The 27,744-nt window shown below is 42.1% G+C and overlaps 1 protein-coding gene across 2 annotated transcripts; it reads left to right on the top strand.

Annotated features, from left to right (window-relative positions):
* Positions 1-4,795: 4,795 nt before the first annotated feature.
* Positions 4,796-26,991, top strand: ZNF367 (zinc finger protein 367). Of its 2 annotated transcripts, none has more exons than XM_023627090.2 (5): positions 4,796-5,317; positions 17,798-17,951; positions 20,755-20,874; positions 22,157-22,295; positions 24,454-26,991. In XM_023627090.2, the coding sequence occupies exons 1-5, from the start codon at positions 4,934-4,936 to the stop codon at positions 24,674-24,676; spliced, it is 1,020 nt and encodes a 339-aa protein (XP_023482858.1). In that variant the 5' UTR covers positions 4,796-4,933; the 3' UTR covers positions 24,677-26,991. The 2 variants fall into 2 exon arrangements, with proteins under 2 accessions (XP_023482858.1, XP_023482859.1); XM_023627091.2 differs by having other exon boundaries at positions 17,801-17,951.
* The last annotated feature ends 753 nt before the right edge of the window (positions 26,992-27,744 follow it).

Raw genomic sequence — 27,744 nt, forward strand, 5'->3', positions numbered from 1 at the left:
AGGACATAAGTATATTGAACTCAGGGACCATCAAATTGGATACATGAGATCAAATAATATTCTAATACATACCAAAAGATTTAAAAGTTTTGTAAACTTTGACTGATCAGTTCTACTCAGAAAAGTATAACCTGAGGAAATTATTTGGATGCATGCAAAGATTTAACTATATGCATGGTCATTAAAGCACTGATTATACAAACAGCAAACTAAAAACTTGCGATTTCAATAATAGGGGATCATTCAAGAAGTTATGTTGCTGGGGCTGGCCTGGCGGTGTAGCAGTTAAGTTCATGTGCTCTGCTTCGATGGCCCAGGGTTTGCCAGTTCATATCCTGGGCACGGACCTACACATCGCTTATCAAACCACGCTGTGGTGGCATCCTACATAGAAAAGAGAGGAAGATAGGCACACATGTTAGCTCAGGGCCAACCTTCCTCAAAAAAAAAAAAAGAAAGAAAAGAAAAGAAAAAAATAAGTTATGGTGCTCCCAAGCAACTGAAGGCAATGTCAGTTAGATCACTGAGAAGGAATACTGATGACATATAACACACATTCATGATTTATTGCTAAGTGGAAAACACATCTCACCAAAAAAGACGTACTTTCTGCATTGTCAGTGCCATCTACAAGCCACCTCCCCCTTCGCTGAGAACAGTCCTTCAGGTCCTAGACTCCAGTCTACCTGTTGACTTCTGCATCGTGTCTGCTGACTGGACCACCTGATCCAAGCTGGGCAATCAAATGCCTCTTAGCAATTTGAAATTCAGATTTGTAAATGCCGCTCTCTTTCTGCTGGTGGCTGGAATATGCGCAGCATAAATAACTCAGGGGCTGGTGTACGGTTGTGTACATTTAGCTGTGTACAAGGAGAAGCAAAGAATTGTGTGCACAGAGAGACAAGAATGAAGCATATCTAAAGAGAGAGGAACTGAGGCCAGAAACCATGTGTCCCCAAAGGGTTCTGATGTCCAGTTCCAGGTTCTAATCCTGACTTGGGAGTCCATTAGACACCCTTGTTTCCTTTGAATAATTCTGTCTTTGTTCTCTAAGCTGGTCTGACAGGCTTACTCTTACTTGCAACCCAAGTTAGATCTCCTACTTGAAACTGAAAGAAAATCAGCAATACCACCATTGCTCATTATGAGATATTTGGGCATTTGTGACCGTAGAAATGGCAAACTGATGTTAAAATGTTTCTTTATCTCATGGGCAAGGTTCTTGGGAAACGTTTTGGGGAAGGCTCTTTCAGATGAAAAATGTACCTGATCTACGCAGATATTTTCCTGTGGTTAAAACTTAAAAATTCCATTGAAATGTTATAGGAAACCATTTTCCCCCAGATTTGTCTTTGTAAGAGGATTTTTTAGAACTCAAGTTTGAGTTTGTTGCCAAATAGAACACTGAGAAAATTATTTTGGAGAGTTTTTATGGTAAAATATCTTCCTGTTAATCTCCAAACAAGTTGTCAGGCATTTTTATCCTGTTTTGTCTACATCTATTTGCAAAGCTGTTTTATCTGTACTTTTAGCTGTGAAGATAAGTCATCTCAAAGGATTTATATTATGCTGTCTCCCACACTAAGTAGGATAGAAGATTTTGTAGGAATCAAGCAGCTTCAGATGCTCTTATTGATACCATGTTTTCAAAGTGCAAATAAATCTTGCTTTGTTTTATTCAGATTTCATCTTGAAACTTTAAAATATCTTTTGAAAAGAGGGTTTGAGGTATAGATCTCTATGAGAAGAGGCCCACATTTTCAACAATTGGAAAGACTACTGTAATAACACAGTAAGTATCCTGAGATGGCTTTTAGTATTCTTCAGAGTTAGTATACACTACGGGATGTTCAAGGTCTGGGGCAGAACAAAGACATCAGGGATATGATCCGCATACGTCAGCATCCTGGTTGCACTAAAATGGAGCCAAACAAGCAGATCTTGCATGACCTCAGCGCTTCTCCTGGAATCACCCTCTGCCCACCTTGCACATTCCTGGCATGCCTTTCATTCTCTTGTGGTGGCGAGCAAGTGCAGTTGCCAGGTTACTGTTGATGAAGAGTAATTTTTAGAAGCAGAAAGTCAGTGTCCTGGTTCTGAATGATTCATCTTGTACTCTGAGGCCTGTTAAACAGTAACTATTGGTTAGTGCTTAATCTGTTGGATCTTGCTCAACCCATAATTTGAGTATCTGTGATGGATATATCACTTTTTTCTTTTCACTATCTTTTTTTTTCTCCCTTTTAAAGATTTTTTATTCTCTTCCCTTTTTCTCCCCAAAGCCCCCCAGTACAGTTATATATTCTTCGTTGTGGGTCCTTCTAGTTGTGGCATGTGGGAGGCTGCCTCAGTGTGGTTTGATGAGCAGTGCCATGTCCGTGCCCAGGATTCAAAGCAACGAAACACTGGGCCGCCTGCAGCGGAGCGCGCGAACTTAACCACTCGGCCACGGGGCCAGCCCCTCTTTTCACTATCTTTTATTTATTTATTATTTTTTTTAAAGATTTTTTTTATTTTTTCCTTTTTCTCCCCAAAGCCCCCCAGTACATAGTTGTATATTCTTTGTTGTGTGTCCTTCTAGTTGTGGCATGTGGGACGCTGCCTCAGCGTGGTTTAATGAGCAGTGCCATGTCCGCGCTCAGGATTCGAACCAGCGAAACACTGGGCCGCCTGCAGCGGAGCGCGCGAACTTAACCACTCGGCCACGGGGCCAGCCCCTCTTTTCACTATCTTTTAAGATAGACAGATTATATTTCCCTTCCAACTGATTCAGAAAAATATGGTGCAGTCATTTTGCATCAAACTCTAAAAACAAAATGAATATTTACTAAGTGCAAAGAGAGATGAACTTTCAGCTTTCCACATGAACTATTTATTAAAATGTCAAATTGGATTTAACCCCTCGAACCTGAAAGTTTTGGAATGAGAAATGGGTCTCAGAAATGTGGCGCCCCATTTTTGAGCTGCCTTCTCCTTTTGTTCAGCCGACTCTGAGAGGTATAATCCATAGGCAGTTTTCACAGCCATCCTTCCAAAGGATTTATGTACTGAGTTATGTGACCTTGGACCAGCCTCAAATTTCTACATCTGTAAAACGGGAATAGTAATGTCTACCCCCAGAATTGTTGAGGGTAGTGGAATGCAAGTGAAGCATCCATCCATATTATTGTATATGGCTATCAGTAGATATATGCTATTATTATAGTAGTCCTCCAGCAAATGGTAGTTATATACTATTTATTTCTTGAGAGGATACTTTCACTTGGTTCAAAGTTCAAAAGATACAAAGAGTTATATGTTGTATCTTTCCATTTCTGTTTCCCAGCTACATAATTCCCCTCCTTGAAGTCAACTGATGTATCAATTTCTTGTGTATCTTGCTGGAGATATTTTGTATATCTAAAGGCAAAAATGTATATTTATATTCTTTCCCACCTTTTTTACATGAATGAAATCATACTATTCCATGTTTCCCTTTCTACCACTTAAAAAATGTATCTTAGAAGTTGTTCATATAAGTTAAATTTGTTTTTAAACAATTGTGGCTAACTTGACTTAGGCACAGCTGTGTATTTGTGTATGTGTGTGAGAGAGAGGGAGAGAGACTCTATAAAGGTATCTATTACGCAGATGTGCTCTAACTTAATTACAATTCCAACCCTTACCTGCTGGATATTCATTCATTCACTCAGCTACTACTGATCGAAGGCCCACCACGAGTCAGGCCAGGCCGCGGCAACACAACCAAGAGCAACACAGCCACGGCCACGTCCGTCGCTGCAGCGAGCGCGGCCGCCGCTCCACCTCCCCGCGTCCTCCGCCGGCCGTGCTTCCGAGCCCCGCGGGCGCGCGGCGGGCGACTGTCAGGCTGCGGCTCCCGGGCCGTCCAGCAGCCACCCCTCCGGTGCGGGCTGGGGTCCCCGGGCGAGGGCGACGCACAGCGTGGAACGACCGCACCCGGCGGCCCCGGAGCTCCACGCCGGTGCGGACGCCGGGGGTGGCCCCGGGCGAGGGAGGGCGCACGCCCGCGTTCCTGTCCCCTCGGCGCCCGAGCAGCACAGGGGCGGCGGAGACCACTTCCTAACGACCTCGCTTTACACAGACGGGAAAGCGAGGCGGGGAGGCGACGGCCGGGGCTGAAGCCCCCAGCCCGGTGGAGGCGGCGGGCGCGGGCGGAGCCGGGACACAGCGAGTGCGACAGCTGGGCAGCCGCGCCGCCGGCGTCCGCTGGCACCTCGCGCGGCAGGCAGGCCTCGGGCCGCAGCCCTTTAAACTCCCGGCGCGCGGGAAGAGCGGCCCACAGCCGCCGGCGGGCCCTCTCCGGCCGGCGGCCGCGCTGACCGCCCGCGCGGGGCCGGGGGCGGGGCTCCGGCGGGCGACCGGCCAGCGCCGACGGCGCGCGCCGCCCCGGAGTTTCGAACGCAGTTGGCCCTCCAGGCGGAAAAAAACACGAGCGCGGCGGCCAATGGCGCGGCGGCCAGGACCCGCGCGCAGCCGGCCCCGCCCCGCCCCGCTGGAAGGCAGGCCGGGCGCGGCCATTGGCTCGCGCGGCCTGTCACTCGCCGCCGCGGCCAGCGGGCAGGGGCCTCGCGGTGACTGGCTCCGCCCAGGCGCGAAATGTAACGCGGGAAAAGCCGGGGCAGGGACCGCGGCGGCAGGTTGTTATTTTCGGGGCTCGGCGCCGCGCGTCCCGCTCTCCGTCGCCGCTGCAGCCTGCGTGGAGGGGCGCAGAGGGCGGAGGCGGCTCGACGGCGCTGGGGGCCTGCCCGGGCCGCCGGGGCCGGGCCACGCTGAGGGTTCCGGGACGCGTCCGCCTGCCATGAGCCGACGGGGCTGAGCCGCCACTCGGAGCAGCGCGGGCGAGCGGAGCGCAGGGCCAGACCCGGGCGCGGGGTGCGGCCGCGCCGCCGGAGCTGCGCATCGAGGCCGGGCGATGATCCGGGGCGTGGAGGCGCCGATGGCGGACGCCCCGCCGCCGCCGCCCGTCATCTTCTGCCACGACTCCCCGAAGCGGGTGCTGGTGTCGGTCATCAGGACCACCCCGGTCAAGCCTGCGTGCGGCGGGGAGCCGGAGCCGCCGCCGCCGCTCGTCCCCACTAGCCCCGGCTTCAGCGACTTCATGGTGTACCCGTGGCGCTGGGGCGAGAACGCGCACAACGTGACGCTCAGCCCCGGGGCCGCGGGCGGCGCCGCCGCGGCCGCCCTGCCCGCCGCCGCCGAGCGCCCGGGGCTGCGGGGCCGGGGCGCGCCCCCGCCCCCCGCCTCGGGAGGGGAGGACGAGGAGGAGGCGAGCAGCCCGGACAGTGGCCCCCTCAAGGTGAGCGGGCAGCGGGCGCGGGGCGGCGGGCCCGTTAACGGCGCGGCCGGGAGCCGGCAGCGCCCGCGGACGCGGCGGGCGGGGCGGGGCCGAGTTTAAAACGCGAGGTCGCTGCGGCCGCTGCGAGGCGGTGGCGGGTGACAGGACGCTGACGTCACTGTCGCGCGCCAAAAAACGGGCCCCCGCGCGGGGGTGGGGGGGCGTGGCTACGGTCACGTGACGCCGCCGGGGGGAGGCCGTGCCGCGGGAGGCGTGGGGCCAGCAGGTGCAGCGGGCGGGAGCGCGGCCGGGGGCGCGGGGGCGGCGCCCACCCCGGTAGCGGGGCGGGCCCGCGGGCCTGGGGCCGGCCCTGTGGGTGCGGGAGGGAGGGGCTGCGCAGGTCTGCCCCTCGCGGCGGACCCCCGGGCCCTGCTAGGATGCCCTGCCGCGACAGCCCCGGAGCAAGAGGGGCCTTCGGTCCACCTTCCCCGCGGAGTGGGTCCTGGCTGCCTGTCGGTCAGCTGCGGACCGCTCGGCTGGGTGCTGAGCGCGCGCGGCGGCTGGGGCCGCTGGGGTGGCTGACCTCGCGCTGCGCCCAGGCTCGGACTCTTCAGAGCTGGGAACGATGCGACTACCTACGTTTGACGGATCAGGCATCTGAGGCCCAGGGACATTGGTGAAGGGACCTCCCCAGGGTCACACAGCTGGGCAGTGGGAGAGCTGGGACCTCGTGGAGCTTTTGTGGATCCTAGTCCTGGAGCCTGTGTTCGGACTGCCTCTCTGCTGACCTATGCTTACCTGCATAGACTGTAAGCTCCAGGAAAGCCGGGACCGTTTCTCCTGGTAAACTCTTCGACTTTGATACCTTACACTTTGTAAATACTGAATAAAGGTGTTCAGTAAGTATTTGTCTAATGAATGAATGAATGGTGTTAACATAAGGTTAATACTCAGTTTCTATGTGTTAGGTGGCATAGAAGATAAGCAGTTCGCTAAAGGTAAAACAAGAAAGTCATCTAATGGATAAGTGCACCTATATTGGCAAATGCTGTATTTATAAACTGAAACAAGTTTGGTTATCATTTTACATGCAGTAGCAAACATGTTAAATCTTTGTGTTGTTTGAGCCCTGAGAAAATTGATACACTTTATCTCACTAATGACATTGTTATTAAAGAACTATACAGTTGTAAAATGATGTGCTTTGATGCACTTCAGCTCTTAAAGTTGGCTTCAGTAAAAATTTGAAAGAACAAGCAGTAGAAATATTCATAATAGTGCTGAGTGAGTTTGTGAAGGGATCAATCACTGTCGACTGTCTCTAGGTAGACCTTAGTAAGCTGGCTGGGTAGCCTAGATATTTTTCTGGGCTGACATATTTAGCACTACTACATGTTTAGTCGTTTTGTTTTTTTTTTAATAGGTTATTTTATCGTTGAGCTACGTAAGGGCATACGTGCACAAATACTTGTGAAAGATTTTGCATTTATTCTTTTTTTTTTTTTTTTTGAGGCAGATCAGCCCTGAGCTAACATCTGCTGCCAATCCTCCTCTTTTTGCTGAGGGAGATTGGCCCTGAGCTAACATCTGTGCCCATCTTCCTCCACTTTACACGTGGGATGCCTACCACAGCATGGCTTGCCAAGCGGTGCCATGTCCACACCCGGGATCCAAACCCGTGAACCCCGGGCCGCCGAGAAGCGGAACGTGGGAACTTAACTGCTGCACCAGCAGGCCGGCCCCTATTATTTTATTCTTAATTATAACAATCTAATTTTGGATTATCCAAGAAGGCTAATGTTATCATAGGTAAATAAAATCTATAGGTATGTTCTTTTTTACCTAAAACAGACTTATCCTCACATAAACCTTTTCTAAAAGCTGCTCACACAATGCACAGGTTGAATTTTATTTTCACTTTGTCTACCCCTTTACAGAGGTTAAATATACCAGAAGTTATGAAGAACATGTAAAAGTGAAAAGGCTGTTTTATATCTCACTTTTTTCCCCCTCTCTTCACAGTCTTTCCTATTGTAACTTTCATAATGAAGCAATCCAAATACAGCTCCAAAAATCCATTCATTTTGCTTCCCCATCCTGAGGGGGAAAGGTCTGGACTATCCCTTTATTTAAGGCAGGTCCCTAGTTTGATTGTGATCAGCATACCCTGGACTAGAGATGGGAGTCCCAGCGCCCTTTACTTTGTCATCCTTCTCTAAAGTCCTTGTAGTTCTTTATCTCCATGTGCATCATGGGCGAATCATGCTGACTGAGTCTGCTCACATTTTGGGAAGATGGGAGACAAGTGTCTGCTATAACTGGTGCCAGTCACATGCTCTCCTCTCCTCCCTTGTCTCAGTATGCATGTTAGAGGCAAAAACAGCTGTGGGGGGACTGGTCCGGTAGCACAGCGGTTAAGTACGCACGTTCCACTTTGGCAGTCCGGGGTTCGCTGGCCTAGATCCCAGGTGTGGACATGGCACCGCTCAGAAGGCCATGCTGTGGTAGGTGTCCCACATATAAAGTAGAGGAAGATGGGCATGGATGTTAGCTCAGGGCCAGTCTTCCTCAGCAAAAAGAGGAGGATTGGCAGCAGATGTTAGCTCAGGGCTAATCTTCCTCAAAAAAAAAACCCAAAAACAAAACAAAAACAGCTGTGGGTTTGAGAATAACATTTGTGTTCATTTACTGTCTACTTGTTGCCACTGCCCCCAAGGAAAGTGTTAACATCTGAGTCCTGCACACCCAGTGCCAGCTTTTGCTTGCTCTCTCGTTTTTCCTGCACAGCATCGCCTCCCCTGCCTCTGAGGAGAACTTCCATCATTTACCCAACTTATTTTGACCCCTCATCACAAGATTGCGTAGCACTGTCTTCTCCTGGGTTGTAGAATTTGGGGAGGGAAGGGAGCAGGTCTAACTTCCCTCTGCCATAGGACATCCCAAGCCTCCCCACCTTGTGCCCTTGTGCCCTGTACTCAGACTGCATTCGTGAAGTCACTTCTCCACTGTGGGACTTGCGTGGTTTGAGTTCTTTGCATAGCCTCAGACACCATTCTTCCTTCAGGACCTGCTGGCTGCCTATCTTGCTTCCCCTTTCAATCACCTGAACGCTTCAAACCTCTAGACTGCACGTAGCGTTACAAATAGCTGATTAGTGTGTAGTAATCTTTCACTACCACCACGTTAAACATAGCGTCATCTTAACATAGTAGCCACCATTTGTTGCCTGTCACAGCAAACCAAGAGGCTTTGTATTGAATTCTTTAATTAATTTGTTTAGCTGATGAAAAAGAAGAAATTAGAGAAAAGAGTTTGTAAGGTTAAGTTTAGTTAACATCATGTGGTAAGTGGCAGAACTGACTGGAACCTTGTGGAATCCTCACTCTCACTCTCTACGTGACGTCGCTCCTGTGAGTGTCATGTGTGAACTGACTGGAACCTTGTGGAATCCTCGCTCTCACTGTCTACGTGACGTCGCTCCTGTGTGTGTCATGTGTGAACTGACTGGAACCTTGTGGAATCCTCGCTCTCACTCTCTACGTGACGTCGCTCCTGTGAGTGTCATGTGTGAACTGACTGGAACCTTGCGGAATCCTCGCTCTCACTGTCTACGTGACGTCGCTCCTGTGTGTGTCATGTGTGAACTGACTGGAACCTTGCGGAATCCTCGCTCTTACTGTCTACGTGACGTCGCTCCTGTGTGTGTCATGTGTGAACTGACTGGAACCTTGCGGAATCCTCGCTCTCACTGTCTACGTGGCATTGCTCCTGTGTGTGTCATGTGTGAACTGACTGGAACCTTGTGGAATCCTCGCTCTCACTGTCTATGTGGCATCGCTCCTGTGTGTGTCATGTGTGAACTGACTGGATCCTTGCGGAATCCTCGCTCTCACTGTCTATGTGGCATCGCTCCTGTGTGTGTCATGTGTGAACTGACTGGAACCTTGCGGAATCCTCGCTCTCACTGTCTACGTGGCATTGCTCCTGTGTGTGTCATGTGTGAACTGACTGGAACCTTGCGGAATCCTCGCTCTTACTGTCTACGTGCCGTCGCTCCTGTGTGTGTCATGTGTGAATTGACTAATATTAAGCTGATGCAAGTAGACTTATGAAATACACACTATTTATACCTACCTCTGTCTCAGTTGAGATGCTTTAGGCGGGTACACACAATACAACAGATGGATACAGATGAAGACCTGGAAAGTTGTGCAGATAGGTCAAGGTGGGGGAAGGGTCAGCAAGCAGATATGTGAGCCGTAGGAAATTTGCATCTAAATCTGAATTCGAAAAGGGAAATATGATCAGTCACTTTTTCTCATTTTCTTGTCAAGGTACACGTGCCTCCCTCTGAGACCTGTATCTCTTCCTTCTAGGTTGTGTTTGTGTACTTTATTTGAATTTTACATTGTATCAAAATGTGTCAATGACTTAGTTTTTTTAGTAATCACATGGATACCAAGTTTGAATGTAACTTTTTCTAAAGCCTCGGTAAATGTGTACATTATCCTAAGTGGCTTGAGAAATAACCCAAATTTTATCAAGTAACTTTTTAAAGTTAGTTATTGACATTGAAAACTCAAAACATTTATCGTGAAATATTTTAGAAAACACTTTCAAAATCACTAATCTACCTTCTGGAGGTACTTAGATTCTATTTTAAAAATCAAATTTACTAAAGTGTGCAGACATTTTTGACAATTCATTTTGTTTCTTTCTTACTGGAAAGAAGCTTATTTTGCAGCAGTTGCCACCTAATAACAATACGATGTCTCAGAATTTCTTGTTAGCTGTATTTTTTCTTCTGAATCATCAAGCAGTCTTGACAAGATTTGTCTCTTAGGCTATGGGTATACCTAGTTGCTGATGAGTTAACATTCTATTATCGTGAAAATGGACCTAGAAACGTGGTTTTCTTATTGCTAAGGCAAAATGAAAAGGGTCTTCTTTAAGTGTAACGGTGCTTATTTTTATATGTATGATTAAAATAAGCTCTTGATTCAGTTAGGGCTTTAGATGACTACTTGCCTTGCCTAATTTTCTTAGTTGAAAGAATGTAGTTCGTGAAGGCTCACCTGTCTGTCGGTGGGATATTGTATTATGTTGTATTTTTCAACTCTCCATGTCTCATTTAGAAAATGTGTGTAGTTTGTAGCTGAAACAAGATCTTAGACTTGCTGGGAAGGAGCCAAATGGTTAACTTTTTTTTTATTTATCTCCTTCCCTATTAAACATGCTTGTTATTTATTTTTTACCAGAAACAGAGAAAATGGATAATCTTAAAATTTTGATACTAATTAACCCGTTACTTAAAATTGTAATAGAGTCAACAATATGTTTTTATGTATTTAAAAAATATTAGGAAAAGGATCCTTTCATGACAGAGGAGTTGTATCACTAAGATTTTTAATTAACCTGATTTCATGTTCCATTTCTTTTTTTTTTTTTGCTGAGGAAGATTCACCCTGAGCTAACATCCATGCCAGTCTTCCTCTATTTTTTAGAATGTGGGCCACCAGCACAGTATGGCCGCTAACAGAGCAGTGTAGGTCCATGCCCAGGAGCTGAACCCGGGCTGCCGAAGTGGAGCGTGTTGAACTTAACCACTAGGCCCCTGGGGCTGACCCTCATGTTACATTTCTTTCTTTACAGTATCACCTGCTATTTTTATGGATCCTAGATTCTGCTTATTTATTTTGCATTTTAAAAACAAAATTTAAAATTATTCATGATATGACCATAACCAGCAACAATCTGTACAATTATTGTGGCTCAATAAATGAGGGCAGTTGAGTCTGTAATTTTATTCCTGGTTAGATCTCACTTTGCTGACACTGGGTTAACAATTTTAGCAAGAAAGGCTAGAGCCAAATGTAGCTAGTGAGGATCACAGCCAAGGAATAAAGAAGGGGAAGGTGAAAGTATTTGATAACCACCAATAATCGCCACATATTGATTTGCTAATTTGGATGTAAACATACGTAAGTCAAAATCCAGTGAGGACCTTGCCAATTGCTAGCTTCATCATAAAGGAAACTTCTTAAAGAGTTACATAAGTTTGGAAAAAGACATCAGTTATGTACCTCTTTGGCCGTCTCAGTATCAACAAGGAATTGATGAGATCTTTATCCCATCAACAAATATTTATTAACAATGTGCCTGATTCAGTTAGCTTAGGCTAAAGTAGAATGCAACCTCAGAATCTCAATCTCACCCTAAACATGGCTCATGTTATGTGTCCTGTGAGAGCTGACTGCAGGTGTGCTCCTTGTCCTGTTCATCCTGTGACCCAGAAGGAACAGACAGGTGGGTCTCAAGGCAGAGAGAAAAGAGAGATTGTAGAACCACATGATGGCTTTTAAAGCTTTTGCTCAGAAGTCACACATGTAATTTCCACTTACATTTTATTGGCCAAAGCAAGTCATAGGGCCAAGGTAGCCTCATTAGGGCCCACAGTGAGAGAGGGGCAGTCAATATTTTTATAATAATATAATTTGCCACAGAACTTTCCCACATTCTTTTTTTTTTATTGTGGCAAAAAACACATGACAAAATTTACCATCCTAACCATTTTTAAGCGTTAACTGTGTCCACATTGTTGTGCAATGGATCTCTAGAACTTTTTCATCTTGCAAAACTGAAACTCTGTACCCAGTGAACTCCCCTTTTCTTCCTTCTTATGGCCTCTGGCAACCGCCATTCTACTTCTGTTTCTAAGAGTTGGACCCCTGTAGATATCTCATGTAAGTGGGATCATGTAGTGTTTGTCTTTTTGTGAATAGCTTGCTTCACTTAGCATAATGTCCTTAAGGTTCATCCGTTTTGTAGCATATGGCAGGGTTTCCTTCTTTTTTAAGGTTGAATAATTTTTCATTATATTATATGTCCTTTACCTATTCATATGTCGGTTGACATTTAGATTGCTTCCACCCCTTGGCTGTTGTGGAAATAGATTTTACTACCTAAGAATTTTTTAAATATGGTTATCCTATAAGATAACTCATCCATGTTGAGATTGAGCTTTTCTTTCAAAGTGAAAATTGATTGAAGGGAATTTTGCTGTAGCTTATCATCAAGGTTTGAGGCTGATGTTTTTAAGCTTTTGGAAGGCTTTAGGTTTTTATATTAAAAGCAGTAAAAGCATCTTCATTTTGGATGTAGTACATAGTCTTTTTATGATTTTTTTTCATGTAACTTGTATGTATAAAAATTAACTTACCTGGGAAATAAGAAAGATTTTTCTCAAGTAAATGTTTATTTTAGATTAGTTTTAGATGTGTAGGAATGTTAAGATAGTACCGGGAGTTCCCATAAACCGCATACCCAGTTTCCCCTATTGCTAACATCTTGCATTACTATGATACATCTGTTACAATTAATGAACCAAATTGATACCTTATTAACTGAAGTCCATACTATATATTCAGATTTCCTTAATTTTTTTCAGTTGAACTGAAAGTCACATAACAGAAAATTAACCATTTTAAAGTATAATGTAATGCCATTTAGTAAATCACAGTGTTGTGCAACCATCACCTGTATCAAGTTCTGCAACACTTTCATCACCCAGAAAGTAAGCCTTGTATTCTTTAAGTAGTCACTCCCTACTCCCCTCTATAGGCAGTCTCTGGAAAACACCAATCTGTTTTCTGTCTCTATGGGCTGACCTATTTTGGATGTTTCATTACATGGAATCATACAGTTGTGGCCTTTTGCATCTGGCTTTTACTTAGCATTCTGTTTCTGAGATTCATTCTCCTTGCAGCATGTATCATTTCTGTGGCTGAATAACATTCCACTGTGTGTGTATGTGTATTCCGTTGTATATATATATGTGCATATGTATATGACATTGTACCCCACTGTAAAACTTTTCCACAATGGCTGAACCACTTTACATTCCCACCAGCAGTGTATGAAGGTTCCACTTTCTCCACATCCTTGCCAAAAAATGCTTTTATTTCTCCCCTCCCTTTTTTTGAGTATTTCCTAGTTGACGTGATGGGGTATTTCCTTGTGGGTTTTTAAAAAATTAGATTAAATTTTTTTTCTTTGGGCTTTATTGAGCTATAACTAACCTCATTGTGGTTTTGATTTGCATTTCTCTGTTGACTAAAGATGTTGAGGATCTTTGCATGGGCTTGCTGGCTGTTTGTATAACTGCTTTGGAGAAATGTGTATTTGAATCCTTTACCCGTTTTTAAATTGGGTTGCCTTTTTCTTGTTGAGTTGTAAAAGTTCTTTATCCAGGATAGTAGATCCTTATCAGATATATGATTTGTAAATATTATCTCCCATTCTGTAGGTTGTCTTTTCACTTTCTTGATAATGTCCTTTGGTACACAAATGTTTTTAACTTTGATTAGGTCCAGTTTATCTATTCTTTTGTTGCTGATGCTTGGGTGCCATATCTAAGAATCCGTTGCCAAATCCAAGGTCATGAAGAGTTTTCTTTGTTTTAAGAGTTTTAGTTTCAGCTCTGACATTTTGGCGTGTGATGCATTTTGAGTTAATTTTTGTACATTTTTGAGGTAGGGGTCCAACTTCATTCTTTTGCATGTAGAAATCCAGTTATCTCAGAACCATTTGTTGAAGAGACTCTTCTTTCCCCATTGAGTGTTCTTGGCACCCTTGTTGAAAATCAATCGGCCATAGATGTGTGTTTATTCCTTGACTCTCAATTCTGTTTCATTGGTCTATACATCTTTCCTTGTGCCAGTACCACACTGTCTTGATTGCCATTCCTTTGTAGTAAGTTTCATAATAGGGAAGTGTGAGTCCTCCTGGTTTTTCTTTTTAAATATTGTTTTGGCTATTTGGAGCCTTTCGTAATTCCATCTGAGTGGAGGATTGCTTTTTCTATTTCTGCGAGAAAGGTCTTTGGAGTTTTAATAGGGATTGTATTGAATCTCTAGATCACTTTGGGTAGCATTGCTATCTTACGTTAAGCTTTCCGATCCAAGAACCGTGTCCCATAAGTTTTGATATGTTGTGTTTTCATTTTCATCTGTGTTAAAGTATTTTTTAATTTCCTTTGTGATTTCTTCTTTGACTGTTGGCTGTTTAAGAGTGTGTTGTTTAATTTCCACATATTTTGAATTTTCCAGTTTCCTTCCTGTTATTGATTTATAGTTTCATTCCATGTGTGTCAGGGAAGATACTTTGGATGATTTCAGTCTTAAAATTTATGGATACTTGCTTTGTGGCCTAGATGCAAAGCAAGAATATCCCCAGGATAGATCTGGGGAATGTTAAATGTGCTCACTTTTAACCTCTTTGTGTTTTTGGATCTAAAGTGAGTCTTGTAGACTGGTATAGTTGGATCATTTTTTTTTTTAATCCGTTCTGCTAATCTCTGCCTTTTAATTGGAGAATTTAATCTATGTACATTTAAAGTGATTACTTATAAGGAAGACCTTACTTCTGCCATTTTATTATTTGTTTTCTGTATGTCATACCTGTTTTGTTTCTCAATTCTTCCATTACTGCCTTCTTTTGTGTTCAGTTGGTTTTTGTGTAATGTACCATTTTCATTCCTTTCTTGTTTCCTTTTTATTTTTTAGTTAGTCTTGTATTGGTTACCCTGGGAATTTCAAGTTACCTCTTAAACGTAAAACAGTCTATTTTAAATTAATACCACCTTAGCTTCAATAGTTTTTATATACAAAAACTCTGCTCTTATACAGCTCTGTCCCTCCCCCTTTTTGTTATTGTCACAAATTACATTTTATTATGTTTCCATTAACATAGGTTTACAATGTTTTAAATATATTTGGCATTTGTCTTTTAAATTATATAGGAAAGAAAAGAGTTACAAGCCAAAAACACAATAATTCTGGTTTATGTAGTTAGCTTTACTGGCGTTCTTTATTTCTTGGATGGCTTTGAGTTATTGTCTAATGTCCTTTCATTTCTGTCTGAAAACTCTCTTTTGATTTATTGTAGAGCAAGTCTACTAGCAATGAACTCTCTTAGCTTTTGTTTATCTGGGAATGCTTAATTTCTTCTTTTCTTTGGTGAGGAAGATTGTCCCTGAGCTAACAGCTGTGCCAATCTTCCTCTATTTTATATGTGGGATGCTGCTACAGCATGGCTTGAAGAGCAGTGTGTAGGTCCATGCCTGGGATCCAAACCTGCGAACCCTGGGCTGCAAAAGTGGAGTGTGTGAACTTAACCACTGTGCCACTGGGCCAGCCCCAATTAATTTCTTCATTTTTGAAGGATAGTTTTGTTGAGTATAAGATTATTGGTTGACGTTTTTTTCCTTTCAGTACTTTAAACATGCCATCCCACTGTTTTCTATAGTTTCTTCTGAGAAATCAACTGTCAATCTTATGGAGGACTCCTTGTACGTGATGAATCACTTCTACTCTTATTGCTTTCAAGATTCTCTGTCTTTGTCTTTTCATAGTTTGATTTAATGTATCTCACTGTGTATGCCTCTTTGTGTTTATTCTTCTTGAAGTTCATTGAGCTTCTTGGATGTTTAGACTTCTGTTTTATCAAATTTGGGAAGTTTGCAGCCATTATTTCTTCAAATATTCTTTCTGCCCTTTTCTCTCCTGCCTTCTGGGTCTTCAATTATGTATGCGTTGGTACGTTTGATACTATGGTCTGAATGTTTGTGCCCTCCAAAATTCATGTGTTGAGATCCTGACCCCCAATATGATGGTGTTAGGAGGTGATGCCTTTGGGAGGTGCTTAGGTCATGGGAGTGGTGCCCTCATGAATGGGATTAGTGCCTTTATGAACAGGCTCTTGAGAGATCCCTTGCCCCTTCTACCACATGAGGACACAGTGAGAAGGTACTGGCTATGAACCAGGAAGAGGGCCCTCACTTGACCGTGTTGGTACCTTGATCTTAGACTTTCCAGCCTCTAGAACTATGAGAAGTAAATTTCTGTTGTTTATAAGTTACCCTGTCCATGATATTTTGTTATAGCAGCCCAAACGGACTAAGTCACTTGACATCCTATAGGTGTCTTAGGCTCTGTTCATTCTTTTCTCTTTCTCTTTCTTAGACTGGATAATTTCAGTTGACCTATCTTCCAATTTGCTCATTCTTTCTTCCTGCCAGCTCATGTCTGCCATTAAAACTCTCTAGTGAATGCATTCATTTCAGTTATTGTACTTTTTAGCTCCAGAATTTCTTTTTTTTAATAAATTTCTGGTTCTTTATTGATATTCTCTATTTGTTGAAACAGTGTTCTCTTGGTTTTCTTTGTTCTTTGTCCATGGTTTCCATTACCTCTTTTAGCATATTTAAGACAGTTTATTTAAAGTCTCTGTCTAGTAAGTCCAATGTCTGCTTCCTCATGGTTCATTTCTATTAATTTCTCCTGTGTTTAGACCATACTTTTGTTTCTTTGCATGCTTTGTCATATTTTGTTGAAAACTGTTGTGTTTTGAATATTATACTGTGGTAACTCTGGAAATCAGGTTCTTCTCAGAATTTGTTTTTGTTGTGCTGTGGGTTGTAGCTGTTTGTTTGGTGACTTTTCTAAACTATTTTTTCTAATCTCTGTTCTTTGTTGTATTTGTTCTCTAAAGTCTGTTTCTTTAGCTTGTAGTCAGCTCATATTTTGAGAGAGATTTCCTTGAATGCCTGAGCCAAAAAAAAGAAAAAAAATTTTTTCCTAATCTTGGCAGAAGGGCTCTGTGCCGTGGCTCTCCTGCACTGCTGAGCCAGACTGTTTGCAACCTGCCTTAGCCTCCTTTCCTGCTTATGCTGAGCCTGAAGATCAGCTACAGGTGAAAGCTTAGGGCCTTTTCAGATCTTTTCTGAGCATGCTTCCTGCTCCTGGCAGGTGTGTGGCTTTCTAAATTCCTATCTTTAGGATATGCGGGCACTTTGCAATGCCCTAAATTCCAAAGAAACTCCCTCCCCAGCTTTTCTTCCCAGGCTTTTGGCCTGTTTGTTTGCCTCGGTTGAAACCTTTTGTCCCAGCTAGCAGCAAGTTGTTATGTGCCTTACAGGGTTTTTGAGCAGTGCTCTCTGTGTAGCTGCTTTTCCGCCCTGAGAGAGCTCTAAGGTAGGCAAAACAAAGACAAGCACCCTGCTTCAGTTCTTCAGGGAGCCCCCAGACAGGTCAAAACAGACAAACACAATTCCTTCAGAATGAGATCCGCTCTGCTCTCTGGAACCAGGGACTAGGTTCCCGCACTGAGGATCAAGGCTGCTGTCCAAGAGCACTGTGGGGGATGAGGAGGGGCAGCAGCATGTCAAAACTCTGCAAACAATTTCCTACTGTTTTACGTTGCCTTTTTCTTGATTCAGTGTTTGCTGAGCTGTAAATCTGACTATTTTCTGGAATTGTGACAAAGCTGATTCTGATAGTTTTGCTCGATTTTTCAGTGATCTGTGGAGGGATGGGCCCTTGGAACTACCTACTGTGCCATTCTCAATGTCACTCAAGAAAGATTTTTAAAAAGTATTTATTAGGATATTTTGCTTTAATGAGGAGTTTGAGAAATCATACTAATGTTTATACAAATTGTTAGCAGGATGGGATCCGACGCGGTAGACCCAGAGCAGATACTGTCCGGGATTTAATAAATGAAGGAGAGCACTCATCCAGCAGAATCCGTTGTAACATCTGTAATAGGGTGTTTCCACGGGAGAAATCGCTCCAGGCCCACAAAAGGACTCATACGGGTAAGTTGAGCAAATTTTAGAGAATGCCTAAAATAATACTTAAAAAGCTGATTTGATGTTTGGGCTAATAAATTAATTTTTTAGTTGCCTTAGATTTCTCAATTGTAAAGTTTTTTAAAACAGGCACTGTACAGTCAGTTTCTTTTCTGGTGGGGAGGGATGGTTTTCTGAACATTGCTACCATGTGACTTCTAAAGTTATCATGGTAATTAAGCTAGTTGTCACAGGAATGTTATTACTAAATTTAGTTCTATCCTTCTACCTACCTGAATTTTACTTGACATGCCCTTAAGTTGTCTGTGTAATTGTTAAAACTGATTTGTAGGCCACATACTAAAACAGTACTTAGCAAGTTTTTAATAGAATTTCTAGAGTCCTCAGTGTGTCATCAGAGTATTTGACCTAGCCATTGACTCTAAGGTGAAGTAATTTTTCAGAATTAAATGTATTGTAGGTAGCTTTCCCAAGACTATAATACATCTTTATTTGTGTGGAGAAATTATACTTGCATTTTAAATAGCGTAGAAAGAGTGAAAAAACGATATATAGAGGCTCTTGTTCTTGCCACAGAGAAAGCTGGGCCCGGGAGAAGGAGACTTAGGGTTCCAGTGACGGTGTCGAGTAATTTACAGATGAGGACGCTGAGGTGCCAAACCATTACCTCTTTAGACCTGGAGCTGCGCTGCAGCTACGGGAAGCAGCACGTGTGGCCCTGAGAACGGGGAATGCGGCTTCTCCACGTTGAGATGGGCAGTGTGTGCACAATGCACTCAGTCTGAAACAAAAGAATAAACAATATCCTTAATAATTTTTGATATTGAGTACATAGTGAAATGATAATGTTTGAGATATATTGGGTTAAATAAAATAGGTGAAATTAATTGATAATATGTTTCTTTTTACTTTTTTAATGTGGCTCCTAGAAGTGGTTCACATTATATTTCTGTTGGGCGGTACTGTTGGACATTCACCCTTAGTCCCCTGTTTTTCCACTATGTTTATTTGCATCATCCATTCCTTATTTTTTTCCTTTTAGTTTTTGAAAAGATCCATTTTAATGATATGCTAGAATATAGTTTTCTTAGGTAAATCCCTAAAAAAGGCTAAAGTTTTAATTTTGAATTATTATAAACTAAGGTGGCCCAGAGGTTTTGACTTTAGGTACCACTCAGTAAAACTAGTATTTACTGAAATATCTGATTTTGAGAACTTTTGTATTTTTTTCAATCTAATTAGTCTGAAATACCCCCAGATAACTGGTTCGCAGGCTTCAGAGTATGTGTTGCCAGTGTAGATAAGATTCAAGACTCTGGCATAATGAAGAGATCCCTGAGCCCCACTCCTGCTCGACCACTAACCCATGGTGCCCCCGATGCTTCTAGGCCCTGGCCTCCTGCACTGGCCGCCAGGGAACTGAGCCTGAGGTCTGCAGGGTGTGGTTAGGGTCTCGTAGTGCACGCTTTGTAAAAAGCTTTTCTCTTACTATTTTAAATGTCCCCCACCTACCTCCTGTGTTTTATTAACTTATGTCCAACTCTCATAGCCATTTAGTACATTTCTAAATAATGACAAATGTAGGGAGAACTTGTTACTGTTCTTTGAATCATATTGGAAGAACTGTTGTATAATTGTCAACCAAAGAATGTTTTATCAAGAAATAATAAGTTTAGGGGCCAGCCTGTGGCCAAGTGGTTAAGTTTGCGCACTCTGCTTCGGGGGCCCAGGGTTTCACCGGTTCAGGTCCTGTGCGTGGACACGGCACCACTCATCAAGCCATGCTGAGGCGGCATTCCTATAGTTGTAGGACCTACAATTAGAATATACAACTATGTACTGGGGGGCTCTGGGGAGGAGGGGGAGGGGGAGGAGATGGAGATGATTGGCAACAGATGTTAGCTTAGGGCCAATCTTTCTCACAAAAAAAAGAAAAGGAATCATAAGTTTGATTATGATTGAACAACATTTTTGAGCACTTTCTTGAGCCTAGCACTATGTTGTGTATAGGAATTGAAGTGGAGTGTAAGGTATTGTGCATCTTTGTGTAAGGAGAGTCCCACTATCGGTAAACAACGAAGGATACTAAGTTAGTGAAGGGGTATGTAGTTCAATGATTTGGAGGTAGGGGAGGTAGGAGGAATTTCACTGAGAGCCTACAGGATTGGGAGGATTTGAATGGGCAGAGAAGATGGGATTTTTAGGGAGTAGAACAAGATGAGGAATTGTCTCATGGCCAGAATCAGTGTCCAGGAGGGAAGTAAATATCAACCCTGCTCCCTAGCCCAGTAGCTATATTGTAGATATTAGGAGTCCATTTAAAAGTCAGCAGATCATTTTCAGTTGTTCAAGAAGTGTAGTAGGGTTTGGAGTGATTTATGGAGTAGTTGTTATGACTAAAGCAAGTCTGTGCAGGGGGAGAGACTAGAGGCCAGCCAGGATTGGGTCTAGGTGAGAGGGCCTGCCAGTTAAAAAGCAGGAGTGGGAGACATCTTAAAGAATCAGCAAGAGCTAGTGATCTGGATTATGGGGATAAAAAATATGGGTTAAGCCAAAGATGGTAACTTCAAGGATTTGAACCTGGGCACCCAAAAACTCAAGGCCTGAAGAAAATCTTACTGTGCCTCCAGGTGGATAGCTGCTGGGTAGTGAAGTGCTCTCATGAGCGTTTCCACTGCAGCTCTGTAGAGCTGTGATGTGTTTTGTTGTGGGTTGGAGTCATGACCTCTATAAAGGTGGATTCTCTCCCTGCCCCTTCCTCTTCTCTTGTTATTGTCTCAGAAATAATAGATACCATCTGTCTACTTAGGTGAGAGACCCTATCTGTGCGACTATCCAGACTGTGGAAAAGCCTTTGTTCAAAGTGGACAGCTCAAAACGCACCAGCGTCTTCACACCGGGGAGAAACCTTTTGTTTGTTCAGAAAATGGTACGGTGTTAGGAGTTAAGTTTATGGAATAACTAGATGTGAGTTAAAAGTTAAAATATCTTTTGCTTAGGGTCCTGCCCCATGGCATAGTAGTTAAGTTTGCTCACTGCTTCAATGGCACAGGTTCCCGGGTTTGGTTCCTGGGCGTGGACCTATACCAGTCATTAGCCACACTGAGGCAGTGACCCACATACAAAATAGAGGAAGATTGGCGTGGATGTTAGCTTAGGGAGAATCTTCCTCAAGCAAAAAAAGAGGAAGATTGGCAACAGATGTTAGCTTAGGGCCAATCTTCCTCATCAAAAAAAAAAAAAAAAATCTTTTGCTTGAATTTTTGGGGAGGAGAGATTTTTGATAAAAAATTTCATAAAACACCGTAAGCTTTCTTTCTTGCTAATTGTGATCCATGCTCAATTTCTGGGAAGATTGATTTTTAAATAAAGTATTCTTTTTAGATAAAAATCTTAAAGGGCAATCAAAAATAGTATATCCAGGTATAGGCAGTAGAAAAATCTATAAAAGTAAATACAGCCTTTAGAGTAGGGTTTTACTTTGGTTTTAAACTTTGGACTGTTAAACTGAAGGAAGCGCAGCATTGTCTGAATCCTCAGTAAAGCGGGGATTTTACCATTTTAACACTGCTGCTGTTTGTAATTTCTTATCACTCTTCTTAAGTGATTTTCTTAATCTCTTATCACATCTTAAGGTGTTTTTCTCATGCGCATTTTTACAGTTACATTTGACATCCAATACAGTGTTGTTCTGCTGCTCTGTGTTTTTCTTGATTGCTGTAAGTTGTTACAGATGTCTGCACATTTTTTCATCCAGTGAGTCCACTTAAGCATGTACGTGATGATGGCCTCAATGTTGGAATATTGAATATTTAATTTCTTTTTAAAATTTGTTACCAACAAAGCTGAGGGCCAAGTTTTCCTACTTAAATCTTTTTTCAGCTTTTGAGATGTTTCCTTAAGATCGGTTCCAAGAAGGGCATTCCCGGGTCAGAGGTTTTGAACGTTTTTATGACTTGTGCCAGTCAATCGCTTTCCCTCGAGGTTGGATGCATTTGCTCTGCGATGACCACGCGGTGAAAGAACCGTCTTCCCATCCTCCCTCACTGGCAGTGATGATACTATGCTTAGGGGTTTTTTTCTCCTCCAAGTTACAGAATGCTAAATCTCATTGTCTCAATTTACTTTCCTCAGATACCAGTGAAACCGAATGCTTTCTATGTCTGCTGGATGTGCAGATTCTGATAAGTGTTTGCTTTCGTGTTTTGAAGGCTGCCTGAGCAGATTCACCCATGCAAACCGCCACTGTCCAAAGCACCCTTATGCCAGGCTGAAGCGGGAGGAGCCCACAGACGCTCTCAGTAAGCACCAGGCTGTGGACAACCAGGCTGCCGCGGAGTGGCTGGCAAAGTAAGGCTCTCCCTAGGGTCCCCTGCAGAAGTCGCCCAGCGTGGGTGGATGTTGGCGACTTCAACAGTTCTCTCATTTTAAATAAGTCGCTTTTATACACACTTTATAAAATAAATTGAAATGGTGCTTTATTTCCTTAAACCACAGGAGTGTTATTAGGATCTGTGTGTGATAGAAAACTAAAGCAAGAGTTACCCCATTTGAAAGGACTGTTCTTTGTGTATTATGTTTCATTTGTTGTTAGTGCAGCCCCTCTTCATTTTCTGTATATTAGAGCTAGATATGTGTTGATCATTGCAGGGATAGAGGTGAGAGATTCTTCTAAAGTTCCGAAAAGCCCCTCAGTTTATTTTTTTTTAATGGCAACAGGGGGGCAATATAAAAAAAATTTCTCCAAGGATATCTTGATGTCAGGAGTCCTCTCTTGCATACAAACCAGCACCTGCTGACCAGGCCCCTCCCCAGCTTCATTGGCATCCTCTGCACTCAGGGTGAGGTCGGGAATTCCTAAGTGTGCAGCTGTAGCTCTGCCTCCCTCTGGCAGTGCAGCTGTCTTCAGCCACCTGGGCATCCTGTCTCCTCACACCACTATCACTGTTGTTTCCTGGCTTTTGTGCTCACTGCTCCCTCTGCTGGGGATGCTCGCTTCCCTCTTCATTTGGCCACTCTGCTCATTCTTCATTTGTTGCTCAGGTTAAGCATCACTTCAGGAAGTTCTTCCCTAACCGACTTACCAACCTCCCAAACAAACAAGGTTAGACCCATTTAAGAGATGCTTTTATAACACAATGTATTTTCCCTTTCAGAACCTCCGTCACACTTACTTGGACTGTAAGTCCACAAGGGCGTGGATTATGTTTGTCTTGTTACTGCATCACTTCCTCCCTCCCTCTTCTTCCTGGCAGGCCCCCACTGCCCCATTATCTCTAATTTTGTCCAAGCCAGAAACTTGTTGGTCATCCTTGTCTTTATATCTCTGAGTATTGCCAGAACTTCTCCAGTTTGTGTAGTCTGGATTTCCTGAAATCTAGTAGTTGTATTATTTTTTGTATGTAATTTTAAGAACAGCTTTATTGAGGTATAATTGACATACAATAAATTGTACATGTTTGAAATATATAATTTGATTCCATTTGACATATGGATACACCTGTGAAACCATTACCACAATCAAGATGGTGAACATGTCCATCACTTCCCAAAGTTTCCTCATGCCTCTTTGTAATCCATCACTCCTGCCCCTCCCTGCCCTCCTTTTCCCCAAACAACACTGATCTGCTTTCTGTTACTATAAACTAGTTTGCATTTTCTAGAGTTTTATACAAATGAAGTCATATGGTAGGTACTCCTCTTTGTCTGGCTTCTTTCACACAGCATAATTATTTTGAGATTCACCCATGTTGTTAAGTATATGAACAGTTCATTTCTTTTTATTGCTGAGTAGTAATCCATTGTATGGCTATACCTCAATTTGTTTATTCATTTATCTGTTGATGGGCATTTAGGTTGTTTTTGGCTATTACAAATAAAGCCACTATGAATATAAATATACCAGTCTTTTATGGACATTTTTGTACATAATGGTACTGTCATTTAAATATGTGTTTCTTTAGTTACCAAAAAGTAGAACATTTGCATTTTTTCTTGTGAATTATCAGTTGGCTATGTAATAGAATAATGGTGGTGCTCTTAAATTTTTGAATAGGCTCCGTGTGTTACAGATACTATTTGTCATATTTTGTAGGTTTCAAGTTTCTCATAGTTAACTCTGTCAAGTCACTGTCCCTCTGTGGATAGGATAAATAGGTTTCTAATGATCATTTGTTCTACTATGTCTATATTTTATACTTTAATCCATTTCACATATGATCTTTAAGGCAGCTATAGTTTAATAGCGAAAACATATGATTAGAGAGTTGAGTATGAGACCCAGAACTGCCAGTTTTGATTTTGGACATCTGAGCAAGTTCCTCAAGTTCTTGAACTTGAAGTTTTTCCTCTGTAATGGGAAATATATATAATGTATGTGAAATCACTTTATAACTTTTTAAACTGAAACACATAAAATAATACCGTGGTAATGAACCTTTTTTTAAAAAAGTAAACATTTGAGAATGTCACATGTACCATATGACTAATGCCTATGCATCTCATACAGGTATTGGGAAACAAGAGAGCAGCGTACGCCCAGCTTGAAAGGAAAGCTCGTTCAGAAGGCCGATCAGGAGCAGCAGGACCCCCTGGAATACCTCCAGTCTGATGAGGAGGACGACGAGAAGAGCGGCGCCCAGCGTCGGCTGCAGGAGCAGCGCGAGCGCCTGCACGGAGCCCTCGCTCTCATAGAGCTCGCCAACCTGACAGGGGCGCCACTGCGCCAGTAGCCTGAACACTGACTTTTCCACTGTACAAAAGTACTGCCCAGCGTACTTAAAAAGTAGATCCTTGGGCATAAGCTAAGCACCTTATTTGCTTATCATAGGCTGCTATTCTGTAGAAATTTATGAAGAATGTCATTGCCCCAGAATATGGGGTGAGAGAGAATTGCACTTTTTTTATATGGTATTGGTTTTGTTGTAAAGTTTAAAATATTTTGTAAATATGGGACTTGTAGTACAGGGTAGAAAACTACCTATTGTGGGAAGCTAGATTTTGCAAGTTTAATGCATTCATTGGAAGCAGTTCTCACAGGAAGCACTTTCTGAATAAGACACTTATATGAAAAAACAGATCGGTAAATGTAGCCAAAGAAGGTCAAAATAGATTATTTATGAGATCATTTTTAACAATGTATATTAGTATGTTTAACAATACTGTAAACACTGAAGCAAACAAGAAAGTATAAGAAATGGGTGTAAGATATACATTTTTAAATTGCATAATAGTGTGCCTAAAAAGACTAGAGAAATGGAAAACTGACTATTTCGGAAGATGTTCTAAGTTATGGACTTTAGAAGAAAATAGATATTTGAAGATCTTCATAAGATGCACAATCGTTCAGAATTTTCAAAATTGGAGTAAAATCAATCTTATTCTATCTTTCTTAGGCTTTACAACTCACTATGATGTTCAGGTTTGAAAAGCACTTGTCATCCCTAACTTGTTAACTTGGGAACTTTTGCACATTTCATATTTCTCATTTGCTGAAATTGAGTGATTAATCTTGCAAAGTCTAGGTAACTTGGTAATTGGTATTTTTTTTATATATTATGGGCCCTGTAATGAGATTTGACAATTGGACTTTTATTGATAAAAGGGACATCTGCAGGGTTGTTTTGTAATGAACTGTTTTAGATCTTTTGTTAGCAAACACTAAATTTTAATTGTACTGCTTGTTTAGAATTATTAGCAAACAGAAGCCTCCTATTTATATCTCCAGTGCATAAATCCACCTTCTTGCTTTCCTTCAGAATAACATGCCAAGCTATTTTGTGTTCACTCAACTTAGCTGTCAGTTAAACACTGCAGAAAATATTAGCTACTCAAATAAGTAGGCTTCTGGAATAGTTTTAACTGCAAGTGTGTTAACTTGTGTGGTGGTTTTAAACTATTCTTCCAAATAAATGAAGTTTTTAAACACCACCTTATGTACTGAAGCATGAACAGAAAAATCAAGAGCTGAGCAGTTCACTTCCTTTATGTAGGCATAAACTTCTACCATTTTAGCTTTTGTTTTAAGCAGAACTTAAATAACATGCATAGCATGGTAATTTTATAGATTGCTTAATTGGAGTAAACCTCAGAATAACAGAAGGAAAATATGGGCTTTTCAGTGCCTTTTTTTAAAATTGAAGTAGTAGCCTACAGATGTAGTTTTAAACGTTATGTAAAATTAGGCTTCTTTATCCAAAAATCCCAATGTGTTGCAGTACACAGATAGTTTAAAATACGTAGCCATGGGAAGGGGAGGTGTGTAAATGTCTTGACAAGGAGTGAAAGTGTGGAAGACGATAGTAACAAATAATGTGTATGATGAGGACATGCTTTAAAGGTGTAATTCCTCTGTATAGTAAATTACAGATCTTGTGGGATTTTTTTTCCTATTAAGAGAATTTATATTTGTAATGGTCTAAGAGTTTTGTTTGTAATCTGATATATGGAATTTTAATTTGGAGCACTTATACACAAGAGAGACCATCTGAATTTTCTTGGTTTAGGTTTCAACATTTTCTCTAGAATTTTTTCCCCTCAAATATGACTTAAATGAACTATCAAAAGCAGCACTCATCAGCCTTGGGAAATTTAGAATTTGATGAACTTAATCTAAAGAGGGAAGGGCAGTAAGAATTTAAAAAATACAAATACTTGCCGTGTCACAGATAATAAAATTTAAGGCTTCAAAAGTAAGAGTTTCTGTTTGTTTGTTTCTCTGGTCAGCTTTTGTCAACTATAATAGTTATATTCACTTTTTCTTTTTTTTGTATAATTGGGAGTTTAAGAAATGATTACAACTACTTCAGAAATATTTAAAATGTTATTTTTTGATATAAGCTATACACTTGGACAAAATACATTGGCATCTAAAATTTGAGGTGTTTCAGACTGCTTTTTGTTTTAAAAATGTGGTTTACATTCAAATTTTTGAAGTGTTTTGTGCTTCATAGGGCTAAGCTGTAGTCTGGCAGAGTTAACAGCATCAGAATAAACATGCTGTAATTTTAAAAGATGCTTTGAATAAAAATTTAATTTACACTTTAAAGTATATGTTCATTCTTGAGCCCTTTATAATTTGTTTTCCTATCAAAAATGGAATAACCATGATATAAAAAATTTAAAACATAGAAATGTCTCTTAAAGCCCCACACTTTTCTATCGTTATTGTTTTGGTGCATTTTATATTTCATTCCTGTCTCATCCCAGGCGTCTTTTTAGGTTTACTTGGAACCAGTGTGAATTGCTTTTTCTTACTTTGAAAGGATGGCCTTTTAGATTATAGATATTCATTTAACTTCCTCTGGTTCATTATTACAGTGTTAAAAATACACTGGTGCAGTTGAGTATTAAACTAAGGTCACCCCATCGCAGGCCTTTTGTTAGGGTCATCAGGAACTGGGATTTCATTTCACTTACATTCAGGATGTATTGAAGTTGGGGTCACCTCCCCAAGAATCCACTCAGGGCCTGCTTACTTTTCTGAGTAAAGCAAATTGATTTAATTGTTTCATTAGTTACTTTTGGTAGGTCTTTAGTCAGTACTTAAAATGGTAAGCTTCAGCCCGTTCAGGCTTGCACAACAGAATTTCACAAGCAGCTCTCGGTGAGCTGTGATTTAAACAGTAAGGGTGAGATTTTGACAGTGACTTAGGTCCCTGAAGTATGTACAAAGAAGCCAATTAAATGCAAATATGATTGTCATTAAAAGGAACTTCACTGTTTTGCAGTCAAACCTTATTTGGATTCACTGGCAACTTGATCTTTTTGAGGAAATCAATCAAAATGACCAAGTTCACAT

The sequence above is a fragment of the Equus caballus genome, chromosome 23 (genome assembly GCF_041296265.1).
Source record: "Equus caballus isolate H_3958 breed thoroughbred chromosome 23, TB-T2T, whole genome shotgun sequence".
NCBI lineage: Eukaryota > Metazoa > Chordata > Mammalia > Perissodactyla > Equidae > Equus > Equus caballus.

Bases quoted from the DNA above. Each gene is read 5' to 3' on its own strand.
- ZNF367 (XM_023627090.2), top strand. From the start codon at position 4,934: ATGATCCGGGGCGTGGAGGCGCCGATGGCGGACGCCCCGCCGCCGCCG. The intron at 5,318-17,797 runs GTGAGCGGGCAG...ACAAATTGTTAG, and splicing joins CGGACAGTGGCCCCCTCAAG to CAGGATGGGATCCGACGCGG. The intron at 17,952-20,754 runs GTAAGTTGAGCA...CTGTCTACTTAG, and splicing joins CCACAAAAGGACTCATACGG to GTGAGAGACCCTATCTGTGC.